Genomic DNA, 21,425 nt, shown 5'->3' on the forward strand with positions numbered 1-21,425 from the left:
AATATGGGACGGAGGAAGTAGTAAAGACTTGTGATCGTGTTTTCTGGTTTTATGCTAAATAAGAATTCTCAAAATATTTATTTTCTAAGTTGTTTAGGTTAAGTCCGGTGCTATTCGGATATAGTATTTAAAAATCACATGAACATGAAAATAGTATGATTGCAATGTGTTGTAGAATGTAGACTTCTATTGTTAGGATATTTTCTTCATGTCCTACCTAATGCTAAATTTCTTTACGAGTTAGGTCTGTTTAGACTTTAGACGCAATCCCTTCAAAACGAGTACGCTCCCTCCGATCCAAATTAACGATGTGATATGAGAGATGGCACGTGGCATAACAATCTATTGTACTCCCTCCAATAATGAGCATGTGAGAACGTGTACATAATTTATGGGACCGTGCCAATCTTTATGGGACCGAGGAAGTAATGAGCAACCGTGCCAATCTTTATGGGACTGAGGAAGTAATGAGCATGTGAGAACGTGTACATAATTTCATATGCCAAATGCACAATCACGCTGTATCTCTTCAAGATTTCAGCAAATCCGTCTTAATTAGACTTCAAATTTTGCTTAAGGGAATGCCCAAATCGAATTTGCGTAGGCAAATGGGCAAAAAGTGGTAACAAACCCAGCAAGGCCGGTTTAAAGACAAACCAAGCACATCATTAATTATATTCAAACTAGGGCTCCAGAAAAGAATCCAAGGATAGCAATTTTAGCATGCGCACACTAATTTTGTTTTACGATACTTGTCCAAAACAAGTTCGAATACATGCCACTTAAGTTAAATATACCAAGCAGACTTCTGCAGTACATAGCTTACATCCAAAAAGTAATGGTGGTCCAGGTAGTAACATACATATCGTCAATACGCTGAACTAAAGACTGATAAATACTTCTAACACGAGAGGAACAATGACAACCACACGGTCACACCTATTGGAGAATTTTTCCACGATAGGGAGGAAATGGATCTGTTGTTGTTCTAGAAAACAACAGGAGTACGGGGTGCCAATGCACGATGGCACAAATGCGACAATAATGTGTAAGGGGTGTACGCCGCCTTTATAGCGAAGGTTGTCGTACACTTGGGACAAGTTGACACGTCGATATTTTTTGAATATGTTCTGTTGACACTGCGGGTACGACTTAGTCCTATGTTAGGAGAGGTTTCGAGGGGGCCGTTAGCCAAGTGCTTGGGCCGAACTCGTCTTCCCAAGTCACCTATGGCGAGAGATCTCTAGGGGCCGTCTCGGACTTGGGCCGAACTTGTCTTCCCAAGTAGCGAGGTTGGGATACCCTCAAGACTCTAATCCGATCCCTCTACTTCGAGTCGAGGTCGTACTAGACGGCCCGGAACCTCGAAACTAGGCTTCCCAAGTCGTGTCCCCGAGGTCGAGTCGAGACTAGGCTCGACCCAAGCACTCGGGAGCGGGCTCCTTGGGTTGCTCTAGCCTTCTCCCATTTGATCTTATTCCAATGAAGCGTGAATGATACATGCCCCCATGGGGGTATTTATAGCTTAGGGGTCCATGACAAAAGACCATGGCTACCCTTGAGGAAGAAGGAAAGTGAGGGTAAGGTGGTAATTCATCCCTAGAGCGTTCTTGGCCCCTACGCTAGCTCCTTTGACCATGGCATGGGAGGCTTGACCTTTTGACTCCTTTGACCGGTGCTTAGTTGGCATGGTTATGTCTTGTTGGCGATTTGACCGGCCTTTGGAATTCGTTGACTTGGTCGTCACAACATAGGATTGCGGCCCGGCCCATGTAAGAATTTTATTATATTACAACAGTAGCCTCCTTGAGCCGGAGGCATTGGGAATGCCTTCTCAACTTCAACGCCGACGGCGCGCTGAGATTCTTCTTCCGATACCCGGATCGTAACTCTCCTTGGGACGAGCCACCGGCTAGGTAGGTTTTACGAGAAAATCGGGCCTAGGTGGTCTGCCTTGTGAGATACTTATAGTTCCAGAAGTTTTCCCAGCAGATTTGAGGCCTTTGGGGCGTTGCGTTGGGGGGTGCCACCGGCTAGGTAAACTTCTTCGAGGAAGAAGATAGACCTAGGTGGGCTTGCTACACAAAACTTGCGGTTTTGTGAGCTTAGCGGCATCCCAAGGGCTCCTCGGAATTTTCATTTATAAGGTTCTCCATGCAAAAGTCGAGGCTGCAGGGGCTTGTTCGCAGATTCCGGATTTTCCAAGGGTCTTGGCATTTAATTCCCGGGCCGCGGAGGGCTCGTTCATATTTTTCCAAGTTTCGGGGGGCTTCCCTGCAAAAAGGCTGAGCCTTGGGCTCTATTTCTCATTTTGGTGGGTTCTGCAGGCCTCGTGGGCCTCCCGGGCGTGTGGGTAGAGCCCGACCAGGCCCCAGAGGCCTCTCCTCCTTTTTCCTTCCTTCTCTTCTTTTTTTTTATCAACGGGATGTTGGGCCGTGGATTGGGCCGAGGCCCATCTGGCCCAGCCAGCCGGCGTACCGGTTGGGTTTTAAAGTTGGTGGATCGAACGGTCCCGGGCGTCCCGAAGACCTAGACCCGACGGCGCTGGCTCGTCTTCTTCCTTCGTACGGGAGGGGAGAAAGGGGCTTGTCCTCCCTTCCTCTTCGGTTGACGACGCCGTCACCGGGGTGACGCCGGCGGTCACGCAGTGCGGCCAGAACGGCTCGGGCGCGGGTCCCTTGGCCGGGACCTCCTCCTTTTCCTCCTTCGGCTTGACTCGTGTCATCTTGCTATGACCAAGCCGACCGGCGGGACGTTGGGTCCGGACATCGAGACAAGCTTTGGCCTATAAAAACGGGGCCAGGGAGCACAAGGAGGGCATAGGCCACTCTCGTTTTCCTCCCCTCCGGTGCCAAAGACGAGCTTCGGCGGCACCCGAGGACGGAGACGAGACCGGTGGCTCGCAGGGGCTCCTTGAGGGTGTTTAGCCAGTCCGCTTCGTTGCCGAAGGTGTTGAGGGTGGTCGAGTCTTCGTGGGGGACGAGATTTCGGCGAGCTTCGGGCTTTGAACGGTGTCGTGGTTGCTTGCAGTTTGAGCCGAGGAGAGGCGGTGCCCGGGAGCTCCATTGCCTGTGTCGAGGTGAGCAGCGGTTGTTGTTCTTCCCATGCCATCGTTTGGCAAGCGTGCGAGGCGGCGCTGGCACGGCCAGGCGCGTGTGGCGTTGGCGGGTGACGGTCACGGCGCGCCGGGCGTGGTATGGGCACGGTGCGCGCGGCGATCGTGGGTGACGGTGGCGGTGCGTCGGGAGCGGCATGGCGAGGCCATGACGCGCGCGGTGACGGCGTAGCTGCCGCGTAGATGACGGCGACGGCCTGGGGGCCTTTTGTCGAACGCCTGGCGTGCACGATTGCACGGGCTCGGGCGGCGAGCCGCGCGTGATGTGGGCGCGGTCGGAACGCCCCTGGCATGGACGCGGCGTGGTCGGAGCGGGCACAAGGCGCCGGTCATTGGACCGAACATCTTGCACGCATGCGCCCCGTCCTTCCCTCTTTTCTCCTTTTTTTTTGTTTCGAGCTGGATCGGCGACCGGGCAGGGGGCCTTTGGACAGCTTCGAGGGGAGCTGGGCTCTACCCCTTTTTTTTTTGTCTGGGCACCTCGGGCCGGCGGTCGTGCGTGCAGGGCTTCTGGGCCCTTTCCCCGTGGGCTGAAACGGACTGAAGGCTGGCGGGCCATGGGCCACGGGGGTAGCCAGGCTCCATTCCCCTTTAATTTTGTTTCGGTGCTGGGGTAGGTTCGGCCGGCTGGGCCGCACTCAGGCTTTGTTCTTCGGGGGGATTTTCTCTCTCCTTTTTTTTTAAACGGCGACCGTGCGTGACCTCGCGACGTAGATTTTCCTTAGTTGCTTTCCTTAGGAATTTTTTACAACTTGTGCTAATCCTTTGGCGTCTTTTTGTAGGCGAGATGACGGGATCCGACGTGGAGCGTCGCGACGGCGCCGGCGGGAGCGTCGAGAGGGAGGCTTCCCACAGGAGTGGGGGCGAGGCGCGGACGTCGGGAGGCAAGCCGTGGAGGTCGAAGAAGGTGACCCGCCCGGAGAGAGGACCTCGGCCTGAGCCGTTTCCGGCCGTGCTGTAACGGGTTCACGACATTCTTCCGGCGTCGGTGACGACCGAGAAGGATCTGTCGGACCTCGTGGAGGCGGGCTACTTCCGCAAGGGCTCTGCCTCGCTTCCTGACGAGGGTGAGCTTCGACTGGAGCAGCAGAGACGTCGAGAGGACATCGTCGTGTTCACCAGAGCCTACCTAGTTAGCATTCAGATCTAACAGAGAAGAGAATACCTTTCCGATGGAAGACTGAACCCTTTTAAAACACCAACAATTTTACTCCTTGGCAGGAAAGGAGTTTTGTCGGTATCATCATAAAAGTTCATGCCGACAAAACTCCCATCGTCATAATTAATAAGGGGTCCTCCAGTCCCAATGTATAGTACAAAAACACAAGACCAAGAGTCAAATGGAAAAGTTGTAAAGCCTTAGCTAGCAGTCTAGCATGGATTTTTTTTTCATATGATGAGAGAAGTCGGATATATTTTGATGCATCTATACAGGTTACTATGTAAAAAATGCAAGAAAAACTAAACAGTGTACCTTCTTGATTTTACAGGTGGACAGCTTTAAGGTCTTTGCAGTCAAGTTCGCTAGGCTTGCTGCGAGGCTTGTTAGTTACTTTACCCAGTGCGGCAAATAATGCTCCCTCTTCATATTCACGCCCTATAGCTACTACAACTTTAGACGGCTTCTCTACTGTGTTGAAAATATCTTCTGGACGAGCAGCAACGAATTGCTTATCAACACTGATGATGGCAATGTTATAATCTAAATGGTACAATTCCAGTGTCCCATTGGCACGCTGACGTGGTGCGAGAAATACCTCAATCTGCAATTATACAGTCAGTTCTATAATTTACCATCATGCATGTAATTAACTTAAAAGACCAAAAAAAAATATTCAGATGAGCACCAACATACCCTCAAGTTCCCGTCAACCTCGTCTTCATCATTGCAAGCTCTAGCCAGACTGGCCGAAGTCAGAATGACAGAGCGCGCATGCATACGTGTCCGTGTGCCCACACGAGTGCGTCTCCGCTCATGCCAACTTATAAGCAAGCCTGTGCATGCAAAAAACATCTTGTCTCCTACACATCATCGTAACTTTGATCGTTACTGCGCGAAGATAAAAAAAGGTACTAGTACAGAAAAGTAGCGAGCATATAACTTTTGCGAGAAGTACCGCTGAACGAAACAACAGTGACAGAACGCCGTGCTATATTTGTGTGAACTTTATTCGGGAGATCACCCCAGACACACTCCTTCCCACCAATACGAACCATGACCGTGTAGTCCAACATTCTCCAAGCAGTTACTTCACCAAATTCATCTTCAAAAGAATTAAGCAATGTCGCATTCACTGCTTAAAGGGAGAGGCAAGCGAGTTGTTATTGCTACAATAGCTTGTAGAAAATTGCACAAGGGAGAATGCAGTAATATAAAAAACAACGGCTTGCTTTCAAGCATGAGTGGTGGTGGTTCAGGATAGCCCTTGGATTTTAACGAGTTAATGTTTCTCATAAATACTGATTCAACAATGCTAAAAATTAATACGGGTTCATACGTATGATAACATTCACATAACTAATACTCCGCACATAATGGTCAATAGGTAACGATCACTCACACCTGAAGGAACTATTTTTTGTACACCTGAAGGCAAGGAATATCTGTGTCTGCCATTTCTGGTTCCTGATCCGCTTGAAGTACCTAAAATGGAGAAGACAAGGGAAAAAGTCATCAGAATCGAAACAACGGAAGATGTTTGTCTAACAACAAACCATAAGCAGGAGTATCCATTTCCATGGTGAAACAAGGTGATGTGATTTGGTTAGCATTGACTATATCTTATAGTGGTAAAAACAGTGAAGTAGTGGTTCCTACGAGATTGTGCTATATATGCTCACCTGCATCATTTGTGTCCTCCTCTCCGTTCCTATAACACAACACACAAGAGTCATTATGGTAAATAAATATAGAAGTAGTATCCCAAAAGCAAAACAGTCATACAAGACCCAACACACTGAGTAATACAAAAGGAAACAACATGAAATAAGACTTGGAAATAAGGTTTATAAATACTCGTCAAAAGGAACAAGGATCCAGTGGTTACAAATATGAGCTGCATTGTCCATATACTATTTTTTTAGTCTGAACGCAATGCTAACGCGCTCTTCCTCTTCTAGAAAAATATACTAGCATCAGCACTAAAGCAAGACAAGTTAGCAACATGAGATCTGGTACTGCCAAGCATCCATCAGGTGTCAAATAGGTGCACTCCACAGATACTTGTGAAAACTCGTAGGGCTAGCAGTGTAAGCTGCAGCTTACATGGATGAAGTGGAATAGTAGAGTACTTGAAACAGATAAAAGACACGCTAGTCGAGGAAGATATATAGCTCAAAAATATTGGAAGCACAGAAGACATAGTACTCCAAAAAGCTCCAAGCGTTGACGGAGTGATGTCAGTGGTAGAGACGATATATTCGTCCGGCCAACATGGCAATGCATCATCCCAAGAAAGTTACCATTAGAATCAACAAGTGGCCCTCCAAGTGCAGCCTGGAACAAAAATAAAGTAGTAAGAGATTACAAATGAAGGAAAAGTGACGCACAGTAAGACATTATACTATCGAAACCATATCAGAATTATTCGTTTCAAATTATCGGTCATGCCAATAAGATAGAAAGAATCAAACGTGTACCTCTGCTGGAGCTTCCAAGTAGAGTACGCGAGGTTGAACATCATCAACAATAGGTACTGGTTCCAGAAGTGGCAGATCTTTTACCATCAAGTTGCCTGAGTGAAATGCACGCCCAAAAGCAAACATCGATATAATATCAGGCATGTCATCTTGGTTAGGTTGACGATCAAGATCCACTGGGCGAACATCTATGAGGATCTCGAAGGAGCTGACTATAGCAACATCATCATCATATAGTCCCAAGAACCCATCTATAGGTCAATTATCTGGAAGACGCACTTCAACCTATAGCGATAAAAGCAGTACATCAGCACAGAATAATTATCACAGACATCTTGAATAAACAGAGCAAAAAAATAAGGGACGGGTAGTAGCACTAACCCTAATGTTATCATCTGTGTTTCTCTTGTCATCAAATACTTTAACCAATGTCCCCGACGTAACGAATCTTTGTATGTGTCTTCCTTCAGGCCCTTCTGGTAGAGCTATGCCCGAGCATGCGAATAACAAATCTTTTCCTGGACAATTAAATATTGTGATTTAAAATCATTTATAACTAGTAATGACCGAGTACGTAAGATCTTGAAAATGTACTAGCACATAATCAGTAGTAGCACATAGTAGCACATAGTAGCAGCATATATAAGTAATCACCATCGAACAAAGCAATCGAGACGACATATTGAGGAACGGCAGTCAACAATGCAGGGGAGTGCTCATCAGGTGTGAAAAGATGGCCAAACGTCTTCTGTTGGTAAGGAACCACGGGAACGAGAAGTGCTATACGTACGACAAAATTTCGTCGGACTCACGTACGACACTACGTGGCAAACATGGGTTGGGTATTAACATACGTGGGCTGGGCCTTAAGCACGGGGTTCAGCGCAGAGAAACAAACGAACCCAGCATCGTACGACTATCGGACGACAAAAGCGTCGTACGTGAGGCAGTTTCGCCACGGGAACAACTCGAGGCTTAAGATTGCCACCGAATTTCCTCTCATATTCAGCTTTTTCCGCCCTCTTTATGTGGACAACTAATCAATAATCAAAATGGGTGTGTGAGTTGGACGCGGAGAAGGCGGAAAAAGCAAGAAGTTTAACGAACCTGAATTTAATGAATGAGACACTCACGTTTGACTGTACTAGCCAAGACCCATTCCATGTGCCTATCGGCTCTTCTTCTGCGGCAAGTAAGGGGGGATGGGCAGCGGCCGCGTTTGATGCTTATTTCCTTGGCTCTTTGCTCCCTGCTCAATCCTCGTGTGTCAACCGCCACCCTCTTAGTTTCCCGAGGCATTGCTTCCAGTTCTGAAGCACAAAGTAGATGCCGAGTAGTAGTGAGTACATGGTTGCAAAAGCATCACAATCCGAGTGCTGAAAGCTAATACTACAAAGTCTCATGTGAAAATTTAACCGCAACATCAACTTGGAAAGATAAAACAAATGAGGTGGGGGGTAAGATATGGTCAAGCAGCAAGATCGGAGTATTAAAAGTCGGTTGAGATGAAGACGGATGGAGACATGCGTGAACAATATGTAATGGGCGAACTGCACAACGCAACACTTTACGAACCACAGCTTATACTGAAGCCACTCTCATCCAAATCCGTGGCCGTGGGTCACAAGACTGCACGATCCGCCGTTGCTCTGATTGTGAACTCCCCGACCCCGATTCAAATCAATCCAAAACTCAAAATCGAACTAGTCTGTACGCGCGAGTAAAAAACATGACGGAATACAATATACTTACGTCGCGCCTCTGATTCCACGGTGGGCGCGGTGGCGGCGGCCGGCTGCGGGGAAGAAGAAGGAGCGGAGGCGGGAGCCAACGTGATCCCCGCAGAACAAGACAAGGACTCCTTCGATCCTACTTCCCACCGCGACTCCACCATGCCGATCGAAGCAGGAAAGGTTCGGGGCTGCTCCTGCGTCGTTTGGCTGGGCCGAAAGCCCACTTTCGATGGGCCGGCCTGCTAAGGACGGGCCTTCCTTAGCCGATACCCTAGGACGGAACAGGCGGATCTCCTTCTCGTGGGGTACGACGAGCTCCATGGAGCTGGTGCCTCTGCAGATGGCGCGGTGGTTGGGGCAACGACGGCCGGATCTCGGGGGCCCGGCGGCTGCACGACCTGGTCGGAGTCCGAGCGTTGATCCGTGGTGGCGAGGCCGAGGGTCGATCTGTGGAGCTGGCGGGCGACGAGCGTCGGGTTTGCAGGCAGGCGGGGGCGCGGAGCAGCGGCGGCCAATGGTTGCAGGCAGGAGCGCGGAAGAGGACCGGGAGGAAGAGGCCGAGACACAAGGAATGGGACGACGAAACGTTTTCTGCGGTGGCAGTATGTCCGTAATTTCGTGGTGCTCCGCAGCGGGAATCTTCAAAAGAGGTGATAGGTGTTTTGTACAACAAATTAGACTGCTCCGCTTTGAATTTTAAGAAGCTGGAAGGCAGCGGAGTGTCCAACACATCCTAAGAACATCTCCGGCGGATACTGAATACCACCCCAATCTGAAAAATAACCGTCCTTTTTCAGTTTCGGTGGGAAAAAAAAAGGCACCGAGCAGATACCGAAAACGGACCCTGACCCGAAAAGGTTTCCGCGGATACCAGGACATGAATCGGTTTTCAGTTCCTCACTGATCGCGTAAAAAATGGTTGGAGTTCACCCGCACGTTTTATTTCCGCCCGACGCTTCATCTTCCTCCCCTGCCCCAGCCACCTCCCCTGGTCGCCAGCGAGCTGCTGCTCCCCGTGCACGCGGCGCTGCCCCCGCCCTTGCCCGCGCGCCCCGCCTCTGCTTGCTCCGCCGCTGGCCCTGCCCGAGCGCCGCCGCGCCCTACCCATGGGCGCTGCAGTGGAGAGGAGAGCAGGGCCCCTGCCACTATGCCCGCGCTGCCGCTGCCCTGCTCGCCGCTCTCTCGCGCGCGCCGCTCCCCGTGGCCGTCGGCCCGTCAGGGACGACCCTTGCTGCGTTGGCATTGTTTGACGTGGATGCAAGGAGGGCGAGGATCTGCTGCGTTATTGTTGCCTGCTTCTTGTGGCTACTATTACTATAACTCATAATGGGGAATAACGACAGGTGGATCGTGCCATGGGCAAATTGGTATCATCCTCTACTTGATCCGGATTATGATCCATTGCCTCCCCTTAGTGGAAGGATTCGATGTGACTGTTTGAGTGTCATTGTTCTTGGAAGTCCTTTAGTCGTATGTATTGATGATACTCACCTCAAAAATTTGATATACTTATATGTTGCTACCTTGACCATGGTTAATTGTGGATTGTAACACATGATTTTACATGTTACGACTCTTTGCAGACAAGTTTGCTCGGTATATTTAACTACATCAGCATATGTGTATGCACTCGTTTGGGCAAAGTCTCAGAGATTATGCACCTCCTAAGCAAATCTTGAAGCCTCGTTAAGACGACTGGCTGAAATCCTTAACAAAGGAAAATCAAGCGACTGTGCATTGACATCTAAAATTTCCGTACAATTTTGTTTTCTCGTGCTAATTACTACACTAGATTACAATGCATTGTCAAATTAAGAGGAGGGAAACTGTCTATTCAATACTTGTACAAGACCATTAGATGGATGAGAAGTGTCACTACAAATATCTATTCTCTAAAATACTCCACCAAAATATCCTAGTCTCCGCGACCATATTGCTTAGTGTGTTCCATGGTAAATATCATCCTCTTCATTTAAGCTCTCAAACTTTTTATAATATTTCTATCTTTGTCATGGTGCACTTCCTCTGAGAGCTTCCATGAAAATATCTCAACTTTCATGTAACTTTTCAATTCTTTCAGAGTATTCCAGTTTTCTCATGACAAACGTTCACTAAAATGCTCTTTTTAAATATATTAATCTTCCAATTATACAAAGTATTCTAGGATGTTCTCAAGTATGCACCACTATTTTTTTCAACGCTCCTCCTCAATATATACCCATGCAGTAAGTTATCTCCTTTACGTTGGCCAATCGGATATTCCTAGCTTTACCATTCCGTCCTTTATTTTCTTGATGCACTAGTTTTTTCTCCTGACTTGTCCGTTTGATATATGGCGATTACCTAAGTGATGGATGATTGAAATATTTAACGAAGGAAAATCAAGCGATTTTATCACAAAGAAAAATGGAAATTAAGCGATTGTGCATTGCATCTGAAATCATGTACATCAGTAACATAAACCAGAGGGGGTTGTAAAATGTGTTAAACACGAATAAAAGAAAAATCCTAATTAAGTTTCTAACGTTCAATCACAGAAACTCGTGCAAAGTATCATGAGATGGAAACTCAAATTTAGTGAAAATAAATTTCGCTATCACAACACTTCGTACTCATAACAACATTTCAGCATGAATAAAACATCACTATTATCAACAGGTTTACCAGACAATCACATGCTACACATGATGGAGTCGTCACGATGCCATAATAACTCCCAAGTTTACCAATCATCTAATAAATTATTTTTGTGTGAGGATGTAACTTTTTACCAGCTATCATACCAATGGTAATGACATACCTGTGTCTAACAGGATCTTTGCTCAAATAAACTTGTCTATAGATTTCATCATCTCTTCTAGTTCTACCAATAAATAAAATCTGGAAGACTTCATCTGGTGCTCTAAGAAATTCACTGACTTCTGTCCAGTTGTACAAATCAAACAATATTTAGACTCTGACAAAGCCGGTATAATATTCTTCCTTTCCCTCAACTACATGTGCAACGGTCACTTCAGAAGATTAATGATTTGAGATTAATTTATGTAAAATGTTATTCAGTAGAACCAATCTGAAAATGAATAAGATATACATACAAACAACATCAATTAATATTATTTTCAATGTATGTATGCATGTATAATTGTCAAGGTGTACAACACTTAATTTATATTTCTATATGTTTTTCAATCAAGTTCACAACACAAACATGCAAATATGTTCTTTTATTAACTTGCCATGTAGACATCCAGTAGTTACATACCAGGTGAGAGGTAGAAGCTGCTGGGGCTGCACTAGAATGAGCTGCAGAATATTGATCAACCCTAGAATGTCTTTATCACCGTTCCGCCAGCTTGTAGTTCTGTTTTCGTTTTTTTTTTGCTGCGCTTGTCACTACTTTCCATCTGTATAGGAGAGATTATAGTTCAAAAAACAACTATGCTCCAATAATAAGAAAACGTATAAACTAGTTAAGGTAAATTACTAGACGCATATGGATTCAATATGAATTTCAAATTTAAAACAGACTGCAGTAGTAGTTTTCGATGTTGGCCACCCTGTATAGGGTGAGATTTGAGGATATGTGACCCCTACGAAATTGAAGGACGGGAATAGGTGAGTGTTGTAACATAAGGTCATCACAACGGTCGTCGATAAGGATGTTTTTTAATATGTTCCACGTCATATAGAAAAGAGAACAAGCATGTTATGCAATAGGTTTATTAGTGTCAGATTTTATTGTTAATGCTTAGGTGGATAAAATTAAATAAATGTGAATAAAATGTGAGAAATAGAAGGCTAATAGTTTTTTTCATTTCTCTCTCTTCCACATCAGCAATTATTCTATACAGAATTGTAAAGAAAAGACCGACGTCATCACATTATACACGTCCTAAAAAGTCAGATTCTTATTCTTAATAACTTTTAGGGCTAGGATATAGAGATCTCGATCATGGATACAGAGGCACGAGCATGTAGGATATATGTAGAGCGTGAGCAAGCTCTGGTGGGCTGTAGGAAGATGGCCGGACGACATAACCCTCTCCAACTCTGCACGGGAAGAAAGAGGAGCGCCTTGTTATCACCTATAGGAGCGAGGAGAGGAGAGGAGGAAGAGGACTGGTGTGACGCCAACCAGAGCGATCCGAAGGGACGAGCAGTTACTGTCAATTTATCGAGTCAGGTGACAGTACAACGGCCATAATTATACTGCCTGTAGCTGTTGAAATTCACTTATTGTGTTGCTCTGAAAAAATACTATCTTTCTGTTTTCCGGTACCACAAATTGCTTCTGGTGGCTACAGGGGCGGACCAACGCCCAGGGCTACCTAGGCTATAGCCCTGGGCGTGGAACCAAATTCCTTTGTATACTTATAGAACAAAATTAAAAATCTCTACTAATTTAGCATATTATACACTGTTTAGCCCTGAACTTAGGTGCTCAGCCCTAGGATCAAGACAAATCTTGGTCCGCCACTGGGTGGCTATTAATGTAACTCACAGTGGGGAACAAAAACAGGTGGCCCGTGCCATAGGCATATTGGTATCATCCTCTACTTGATCCGGATTACGATCCATTGCCTCCCCTTAGCGGAAGGATTCTCCAATCCTTTAGTTGTTTGTATTGATGATACTCACCTCTAAAATTTGATGTCACGTGTGTTGCTACCTTTTTTTTCAGGAGGAACGTGTGTTGCTACCTTGACCACGGTTAATCCGTGGATTTGTAACTCATGATTTTATATGTTACGACTCTTTGCAGAAGTTTGATCGGTATATTTAACTGGACTAACATATGTGTATGCACTCGTTTAGGCAAAGTCTCAGAGATTAAGAACCTCGTAAGCAAATCTTGAAGCCTAGTTAAGATGGTTCGCTGAAATCTTTAACAAAGGAAAATCAAGCGATTGTGCACATTGGCATCTGAAATTTCTATACTCATTTTTCTCACCTGCTCATTACACTAGATTACAATGCACGGTCAATTAAGAGGAGGGAAACTGTCTATTCAATTCTCTACGCAAATCCAATTAATCGCCATACAGATGCAATGCAACAACTTGATCCTACAGTATGAGCTTCTGATCATCCAATGCTAAGGTCAGCAGGTTGCCGCGGTCGCCTCGGCGGGTGCCCTGGCCTGGCCTGAGAATCCGGTGCTGGCGGCAACACGGCCTCGCCGACAGCAAACTCCATGGACGACGTCCCCGTCGATGACCCCCCAGGCACCGCCGTCGCCGCCGCCGCCCTGCCGTACGACTGCACGACGAGCACGGACGCAGTGGTCTGAAAATCCCTGGACGCCAACAAGTCCCCAATGGGGCCAAGCTCCGGGCACTCGCTCCACTCCGCCATGCCCGCCGTGAGTGCCGACAGCCCCGGCGTCTTCCCGACAACAAACAAGTCCTTCCCTTCCGCGTCCACGCTCCGGATCTCGCTCACCATCTCCCCGGCGTTCATCACGCCGCGCTCGCAGTACTCCACGGCCGCTCCTCCTCCGCCACTAGCCCTGTCCCGGAACTCTCGCAAACAGCCGTCGTCCGCCTTGCGCTCCTTGAGCGCGTCGAACTCGCTGGCCGTCATGCTGCCGGACCGCCCTTTCTTGACGAACCGCAGCACGGCGAGGTCCACTGCCGGGTTCCGTGCCATGCGGGCGGCTAATGCAAGAGCTTCCCTGTCGTCCCGCCCCCCGAAGAAGAGCGCCGCCACGCGGTAGCAGGAGGAAGACGCCGACATGCCGAGGCCGCGGTCGACGAGGATGGCCACGGTGCAGGGGGAGCAGGCCTGGACGGTGGTGTTGAGCGGCTGGATCGCTGGGTGGGAGAGCTCCATGCCGCCGTCCACGGACCGGTGCTTGTGGAACGGCAGCACCATGAGCGCCGAGTGCTGGTCCTCGGCCGCCGCCGTGATGTCCTCGTGCATCGACGCGTACGGCGACACGGCCGCCATGGTGCGCGCCGTGGCGATGCCGCCCGCGGCGGCCACGTTCTCCTCGTACGCCATGAACGCGTGCGCGATGTGCTTGAACTGCTTCTCCACGTGGCTCTGCCCTGAGGAGGAAGACGAGGACGATGACGATGCGGCGGCGGCGGGGGCGGAGGCGTTGATGAGCAGCAGCGCCGAGGAGCGTCCGGCGAACTCGATCAGGTGCAGCGCGTGCACTGCCACCGGCGACGACGAGCGGACGATCTCGAGGAGCGCGATCTGCGCCGGCGCGTCGCGGGGCACGTGCACGCACGCCAGCACCCGGAGCTCGGCCTCCTGCTGCGGCCACGCCACAGTGCGCCGCTTGTAGAACACCAGCCGCCGCGCCGGCTTCACCACCATGTCCAGCAGCGGGCTCACCAGCGCCGTGGTGAGCGCCGACATGAACACCAGAACCGTAAACGACTGGTCGCTCATGATCCGCTTGTTCCTCGCGATATTCAGAATCACAAGCTCGATGACCCCCTTGGTGTTTAGCAGGAGGCCGATGGAGGTGCCGTCGTGGAGCGACATCCCGAACGCCGCCGCCACGCCCACCGCGGCCGCCACCTTCAGCAGCGACGCCGCCACGGACGCCACCGTCAGCAGCGCGGCGGCGCTGGTGCTCGTGACCTTGGCGACATCGGTGCGCAGGCCGGACATGGCGAAGAAGAGCGGCAGCAGAGTCCCCACCACAAGATCCTCCACTTTCTCCACCAAGGCAACCCCTACAGGGCCATTCGGCATGGCGAGCCCGAAGATGAAGGCCCCGAAGATCGCGTGCGTGCCGCCGGCGTCGGCCACGAGGGAAGCCACCATGACGCCGATGAGCAGCGAAAGCTCGCTCACTTCGCCCACAACCTCCCCCTCGGCGGCTTTCTGGGCCAGCCGGAGCAACGCTGGCCGGACGGCGAGGAAGCCCACGCCGAACATGGCGCCGCCCCAGGCCAGCGTGCAGAGCGACGGGACGAGCCCGTTCTCCGTCTCGTGCGACAGGGCCGTGGCCACCGTCAGCCCGGCCCACGCGAACGTGTCGTTGAGGAGAGACGCCGACAAGGTCAGCTGGCCGACGTCGGTGCCGGCGAGCTTGAGCTCGGCTATGTTGCGGGCGAGCACCGAGAAGGCCGTGGACGCGAACGTCGCGCCGAGGAAGATGGGGAACGAGAGCCCGTCCCCGCCCCTGACCCTGCCAGGGCCGCTGCTGATGGCCAGATACCCGGCGCCGGCGCCGATGACGAACGGCGGAGTCGCCGACGCCGCCGCGAACCAGAAGCTCCTCCGCCCGGCGCGGGTGATCGTCGGGAGCTCGATCTCCACCCCCACGGTGAAGGTGTAGTAGACGAGGCCGAGGAGGGACATGGAGTCGAGCACGAAGATGGAGCGGGCCGGGAAGACGACGTCGGTGAAGTGCGGGAGGCGGCCCAGCACGGACGGGCCGAGGAGGAAGCCGCCGAGGATCTCGGAGATGTAGCGCGGGAGGCGGAGCGGGGAGAGGAGGAGCACGGCGGCGCGGGTGACGGTGGTGATGAGGAGGATCTGGAAGAGGAGCAAAGGGAGGGAGAAGTCGAGCGGGTTGTCCCCCGTCCAGATGCCGCCCATGGTGACCTTGCTCGGGAAGAAGCAGTGGAGGTGCGTCGTGTCCGGGGATGTCAGGTGCCGCCATAGGTCCGCCAGCGGGTCGCTCACCGCCGCCGTCGTCGTCATCCTCGCAAGCTAGCCGGTACCTCGATCCTCTGTATGCCGCCGACGGTCCGCTTAATTCTGCTGCCCGGCTAGCTAGCTAGCTTCCCAGGCCGCCGGTGGATCGATCGATTCTGTAGCTGCATCTGCATGCCGGCCGGCGGGGGAAATTCAGAGAATGGAGGTGTGTGGTTTGGAGCGATTCTTGGACAGTAATTCAGACAAGGTGCCACCAGAAGCGGGCTGCATGATTTCAAACCAGTGGAAAATTGTTGCATGTGAACGTACGATCAGGATTCAGGAGGGTGTTTTGTTTTTAGGAGAGAAAAATGGGCAGGTGTTTATCTCAAATTTATTAATGTAACATTGTTCCTTTGTCTTCAGTACAAAAAAATTGACACATGGAACCGCAAGATCATCAACAATTTTTTAAACATGACACGAATATCCAAAGTCCGCAAGATCGAGCACATCAAATCCTCTGGGCCCAATGCACTCCCAGCAAGGCACAGCCGTGGCAGAGAAAGAACCGGCGTTTTTTTTTTAAAGAAAAAAACTTGTTTAAACTCCGTGGCCATTTGATATAAAATGGCGTAAAGAGGCCGGCCATCGTGGGTTTTACGCACTACGCGGCCTCTCTAACAAAATCACAGGCCTTCTTCTCTCCCAGAAATTGCAAAATAAGTTGACGGGCCGTTTGAATATTTGATGGTGGGAAGAGGCCGGCCCATCACGGGTTCCATTACTAGGACGCCACACAGGCCTTCTCTCCCACAAATCAAGCATCGATCTGAAAAGAAAATCTAGCTTCCGAATCGTGTCCGCCTCCACTAGACCGCCGCCGACCACCGTGGCTTGCTCCTCCGCCCGCCCACGCCACACACCCGCCGCACCGAGCCCAAGACCACACGCTATTTCCTGCTCCCACTACGGCCCCACTCAACTCCACTCCGGGGAGAAATGCGGTGCCCGTCGGAGCTCGGATCAGCGGCGGCGGAGTCTCGGTGCTAAGGACTGGTACGCTGCTTGCTGAAATGATAGATTTCTTAGTTTCCGGCTTGGAGATGTAAGCGCGCCTTCCTATTTCTGATGTTGCTCCAGCTCCGGTTAATTAATTTTGCAGCTTTCAGGAAACTCGATTCGAGCTCGCCGTCGCAGATTCCCAGCTTTCGCTGCGCAGGCAAGTGGGGATTTTTCTTCTACCTTTCCCCTCCTTCACCTAAAACCGGGGTTGGTTTCTGTCTGTGGGCGGCTCTTTCCGCGGAAAGGAAGATAAGTTCGACGGCTGTTAATCGAGAAAGAGACCATGGGATACGAAATTCAGAACATCATCTTTTAGTGGTATGGACTATGGAGAGTTTGTAGCGATTAAAGGTACACATCATCTTTTAGCGAAAGGCCAGGTTAGCCCAGCACAGATGATATGGCAAGTTAGCTAGCTTTCATTGTTGCTCTCGCGTAGGCAGAGAACGGCAGCTCAACTACTGCGCCTAAAAGAGCATGAACTGATAGGTGTAGGGTTCAGCAGACAGGTGAAGAATGTCGCCATGAGCTATGTATGCACCTAGTGTCTTAGTCTCAACTAACCATATGAATGGTGAACGCAGCAGCACGACGCTGAACCTAATCCACTTGCCTGCTACAGTTTTATTTGCTTATATGCTCAAAAAGTGTTGTTTGTGTCATGCTTACTGTTGATTTCATCCTTAAATAGATATAAGAAATTCAAAACCAGAAAGTGGTCACAAGTAGGAGGCAAACTGTCAAACATGGGGATGGGCTGTTTATCCTCAGATTGTGATCTCACTGAAAGTGCCATTCTTTCCTTTTCATAAGCTGAGAATCTTTTGTCACATGATAATGGCCGTGTATGCCTTTCTCTTCATACTATTCTCCAGGACCAGGACCAGGACCAGGAGCCACCTTTCCCCTCCCTTCCCCTCTTGTTCCTCACCCAGCTAGGCATTAAACCCTGCTGGAAACACCATTCCGGTTCATCGTCCACCTATCCATTCATTCACAGGCCATCATCATCCTAACCAGGAGAAGGGTGCAACAAGAAGATGCTGAAGAAACTGCTGTTGAAGACTAAGAGCAAGAAGAAGAATGAGGCTGCTTCTTCTTCCCTACTCACTTTGGATCGACTGCACGAGGTCTTTCATCCCTTCTTCTGCCCTGGTTATTTTGTTTGTCTTTCTTATTCTTGACCGTTCTTTACTTTCTGTCCTTGTGTTTCCTCAGAATTGTTGGAAATTTATGGTTGGAATTCGGGTGGGGAAGCTTGGGAACATATTTAATTAGTCTTTTTCTGGAAAAAAAATGTTCATACTAGTTAGCAACTGGTTACTTGTTTTTTTTGGATGCAGGTTACTTGTAAATATATAAAAACAAAGAAAAATTCGGTACTATGAATCACCCAAGTAAATAGCAAAAGCGACCTCATGAAACAGCCCCACCAGTCTTCTGTGACTATTTTGAATACTGTAATGTAGATGTGGGTATTTCTGTGTCCAGTGGAATTTTCAGAACACAGGAGTGAAAGAAAACTATTGACACGGTCAAACCTGCCAGACCGTTGCAGATTTTGACCAGTAGTTGCCACCTTGCCATGTGTCTAGAAGAACATAGTTGGTTGAATCCAAGATAGGGTCAACTTTATTGTCCTACCCAAATTTTGCCCATCTGTTTTGAGGGCATAATAGTATTTGATGCTGACATTGCTGTACCCTGTTTCTTGTGTTTCTATTAGAGATGTCAGCCTGACCCTTAATTTACTACACAAAAATCATTGTCATCATAGGAATGAGAAACTTATGCAAAGGCCAATGAAAGGGAAACTTTAAATTAGGTTGATGATCGTTGAATCTTGTATGCATTCCCAGGCTCCCATCTGCAGCCTGAGTTTAATGATACTAAGTCACCTATTCTGTCTTCACTTTTCTACCGTTGTATGCAATTTCATAATGCCAATATGTTTCACAACAATGTTTCTATAATGTTGGAGATAATTGTATTTTATTTGAGAGAAATCGACAGCTCTTATCTGTTAAGAAGCACACTAGCTATAGATAAAAAGATAATTTTGAGTTGCTCGAATTATGAGTACAGTTGAATTGTTAATCTGACTATCATGTATTTTCCATTCACAATGGCTTTTAATACTTTGTGTATGTGTAGACCCTAGAAATGCTGGAGAAGAAAGAGCGTTTTCTTCAGAAAAAGTCTTCTGCGGAAGTAGAAAAGGCTAAGGATTATACGAAGGCAAAGAATAAAAATGGTAAGCAAGTGTTCTGTTGACAAAATCTCTGTTTGTCTAGAAACTATTCGCTAACTAATGGCTATTTCGTGCTGGGAAAAATTCTTTAAATTTTGATGCTTTGTAACTTAAAAAATTGCTTCTTCTTTGTTGCAGCTGCAATTCAGTGCTTAAAGAAGAAGAAGTTGTACGAAACACAAATCGAGCAGCTATCAAATTTTCAGTTGCGAGTTCATGATCAGGTGATGAAAGATCGAGACGTGTCTTCAATCATGGCCACACATTTCCGGATTCTAAAAGGCTGCAATAAACTGACAGGAAACTATTTTGTTGTAGATTATAATGCTTGAAAATGCAAAGGCAACAACTGACACTGTTGATGCTTTACGGTCCGGATCATCTGCTGTCAAAGCTATTCAACAGTCACTGTAAGATTCCATGTCCTATCCTTTTTTCCATTACAACAGCCTGTGAAGATGTAGGATTTGCATGTGTGTGCCAAAGGATCCCGCTTCACTGTCCCTATCTCTATCGCAAAATTGAAAATCTATACCCAGTTTTTTTTTCTGTCCAAGTTGAGGTTTGTGCAGCTTCTGAGCGTAATTAGATCTCATTTTCTGAATCATTCTGCAGGAGCATCGATGACATTGAGAACGTCATCGAAGAGGCGAACGAACGCACAGAAGACATGAAACAGATACAGGAAGCACTGGCAACACCTTTCGGGGCTTCAGCTGAATTTGACGAGGTCTTGGCTCTCATTTATATGACCACGCATACCGTCAGTTTCCAACATGCTCTAGTACTTGACACGTTTTTTTTCTGGAACAGGATGAACTAGAGGCGGAGCTGGAAGAGCTGGAGGAGGAAGAGCTCGACCTGCCCGAACCGCCTCGGGGCACACCCGTAATGGAACCGTCGCCGTCTGCTACAACATCTTCTCGACCGCCGGCGGTGGCCAGTGATTTCGCTGAATTGACAAGGCTTCAGGCAGAGATGGCGCTTTAGGGATCTCTCAAAGCTGCGGTTGGGAGAGGATGCTGCTGACATTGCAATCTCTGTTATCTCACTGACATGACATCCTGCTGTGTACATGTATTATTATAACATGTTGTAAAATGAGATTCAGCTTGTGTGCTGTAGAACATCCAATTCATGCTAGAATTTTTTGCTTGCAGCTGTCCTCCTGACTGATGGCAAATCTTCTTGTCCAAAATGTGATTTGTGTGCGTGGCATTCTTGTACGAATGCAGGAGGCTGGGATTCATTCATCAGGTGGGGCATTGTACTAACCTTGATTAAACAAAATTATCTAAAACAAAAGTCGCATGCAAAAAAAGCGAAATCGGCTTTGGATCGTAGAATTATTATCCAGCTTTTTTTTGTTAAAAAAAACCCTCTTCATAAAACAGAAGTTTAAAAAAAAAACCTCTTCATAAAACAGTGCTACCGCTTGCGCTATGGGCGTGTACAATGGGGTGACGTCAGTCTTTTCTTAACGGTGCCACATAGGATAAAATCTGATGTGAAAGAGAGAGAAATGAAAAAAATGCACAAGCCTTCTCTTAATTAAGAGATGATCTCTTCACAAGAATGATAAGGTAAAGATAAGGCAATTTTCTCATTGTACTAGATTTCACCTTTTCTTAGCATTTATTTAGTTAATTTTATTCATTTAAGCATTAATTTTAAGATATAACATTAAGAGATAACCCATTGTACAACATGTTTTGTTATCTTTTCTAAATGACGTGAAACACTAAGATAAGACAGTCTTATCAACCCTTGTACATGCCCTAATTATCTCAAGCCAGAACTAGAACTATCTAGAGGATGACCTTAATTGTGCCATGTGGCAGTCTCTTTCCCTTTTCGTCCCTTCTTCCTCGGATGCTAAATAAGAGAAAATCCAAGCAAATATCCAAAATTTTCATTTTGATGAGTACAGTGTACAGGTGTTCAAAGTCCCTTTCCCTTCTTTTCATAGGAGCAACACTGACCACTGTACCGCTGACACGTGCACCGGCCATGAGACTGA

General features: G+C 48.2%; 3 protein-coding genes and 1 long non-coding RNA gene across 5 annotated transcripts; 1 reads left to right on the plus strand and 3 right to left on the minus strand.

Annotated features, from left to right (window-relative positions):
- Nucleotides 1–4,451: 4,451 nt before the first annotated feature.
- On the minus strand, nt 4,452–6,507 carry LOC100833930. The gene is made up of 6 exons (XM_024463005.1): nt 6,483–6,507; nt 5,957–5,985; nt 5,679–5,759; nt 5,233–5,409; nt 4,971–5,137; nt 4,452–4,878 (listed from the first exon to the last, which is right to left on the minus strand). Exons 4-6 carry the CDS (start codon nt 5,348–5,350, stop codon nt 4,600–4,602), a joined length of 564 nt encoding a protein of 187 aa, XP_024318773.1. The 5' UTR covers nt 5,351–5,409; nt 5,679–5,759; nt 5,957–5,985; nt 6,483–6,507; the 3' UTR covers nt 4,452–4,599.
- A 1,202-nt stretch (nt 6,508–7,709) lies between these two features.
- LOC106866647 lies at nt 7,710–9,076 on the minus strand. The gene is made up of 3 exons (XR_001407606.2): nt 8,507–9,076; nt 7,888–8,064; nt 7,710–7,790 (listed from the first exon to the last, which is right to left on the minus strand). It is a non-coding gene; the product is annotated as an uncharacterized LOC106866647 (long non-coding RNA).
- A 4,362-nt stretch (nt 9,077–13,438) lies between these two features.
- Nucleotides 13,439–16,364, minus strand: LOC100834243 (cation/H(+) antiporter 15). Its single transcript, XM_003577073.4, has one exon. The coding sequence runs from the start codon at nt 16,153–16,155 to the stop codon at nt 13,573–13,575; it is 2,583 nt and encodes an 860-aa protein (XP_003577121.1). The 5' UTR covers nt 16,156–16,364; the 3' UTR covers nt 13,439–13,572.
- Nucleotides 16,365–17,335: 971 nt separating this feature from the next.
- LOC100823827 (vacuolar protein sorting-associated protein 32 homolog 2) lies at nt 17,336–20,588 on the plus strand. 2 transcript variants are annotated; one of them, XM_024455206.1, is made up of 7 exons: nt 17,336–17,505; nt 18,030–18,284; nt 19,309–19,408; nt 19,544–19,629; nt 19,724–19,815; nt 20,021–20,135; nt 20,219–20,588. In XM_024455206.1, exons 2-7 carry the CDS (start codon nt 18,195–18,197, stop codon nt 20,393–20,395), a joined length of 660 nt encoding a protein of 219 aa, XP_024310974.1. In that variant the 5' UTR covers nt 17,336–17,505; nt 18,030–18,194; the 3' UTR covers nt 20,396–20,588. The 2 variants fall into 2 exon arrangements, with proteins under 2 accessions (XP_024310974.1, XP_024310975.1); XM_024455207.1 differs by having other exon boundaries at nt 17,346–17,472.
- Nucleotides 20,589–21,425: the final 837 nt, after the last annotated feature.

This window comes from Brachypodium distachyon, chromosome 4, assembly GCF_000005505.3.
Source record: "Brachypodium distachyon strain Bd21 chromosome 4, Brachypodium_distachyon_v3.0, whole genome shotgun sequence".
Classification (NCBI taxonomy): domain Eukaryota; kingdom Viridiplantae; phylum Streptophyta; class Magnoliopsida; order Poales; family Poaceae; genus Brachypodium; species Brachypodium distachyon.

Bases quoted from the DNA above. Each gene is read 5' to 3' on its own strand.
- LOC100823827 (XM_024455206.1), top strand. From the start codon at position 18,195: ATGCTGAAGAAACTGCTGTTGAAGACTAAGAGCAAGAAGAAGAATGAG. The intron at 18,285-19,308 runs GTCTTTCATCCC...GTGTATGTGTAG, and splicing joins CTTTGGATCGACTGCACGAG to ACCCTAGAAATGCTGGAGAA. The intron at 19,409-19,543 runs GTAAGCAAGTGT...TCTTTGTTGCAG, and splicing joins GAAGGCAAAGAATAAAAATG to CTGCAATTCAGTGCTTAAAG.
- LOC100834243 (XM_003577073.4), bottom strand. From the start codon at position 16,155: ATGACGACGACGGCGGCGGTGAGCGACCCGCTGGCGGACCTATGGCGG.
- LOC100833930 (XM_024463005.1), bottom strand. From the start codon at position 5,350: ATGTTGGACTACACGGTCATGGTTCGTATTGGTGGGAAGGAGTGTGTC. The intron at 5,138-5,232 runs GTACTTCTCGCA...GATGATGTGTAG, and splicing joins CACTGTTGTTTCGTTCAGCG to GAGACAAGATGTTTTTTGCA. The intron at 4,879-4,970 runs GTATGTTGGTGC...GTATAATTGCAG, and splicing joins AGGTTGACGGGAACTTGAGG to ATTGAGGTATTTCTCGCACC.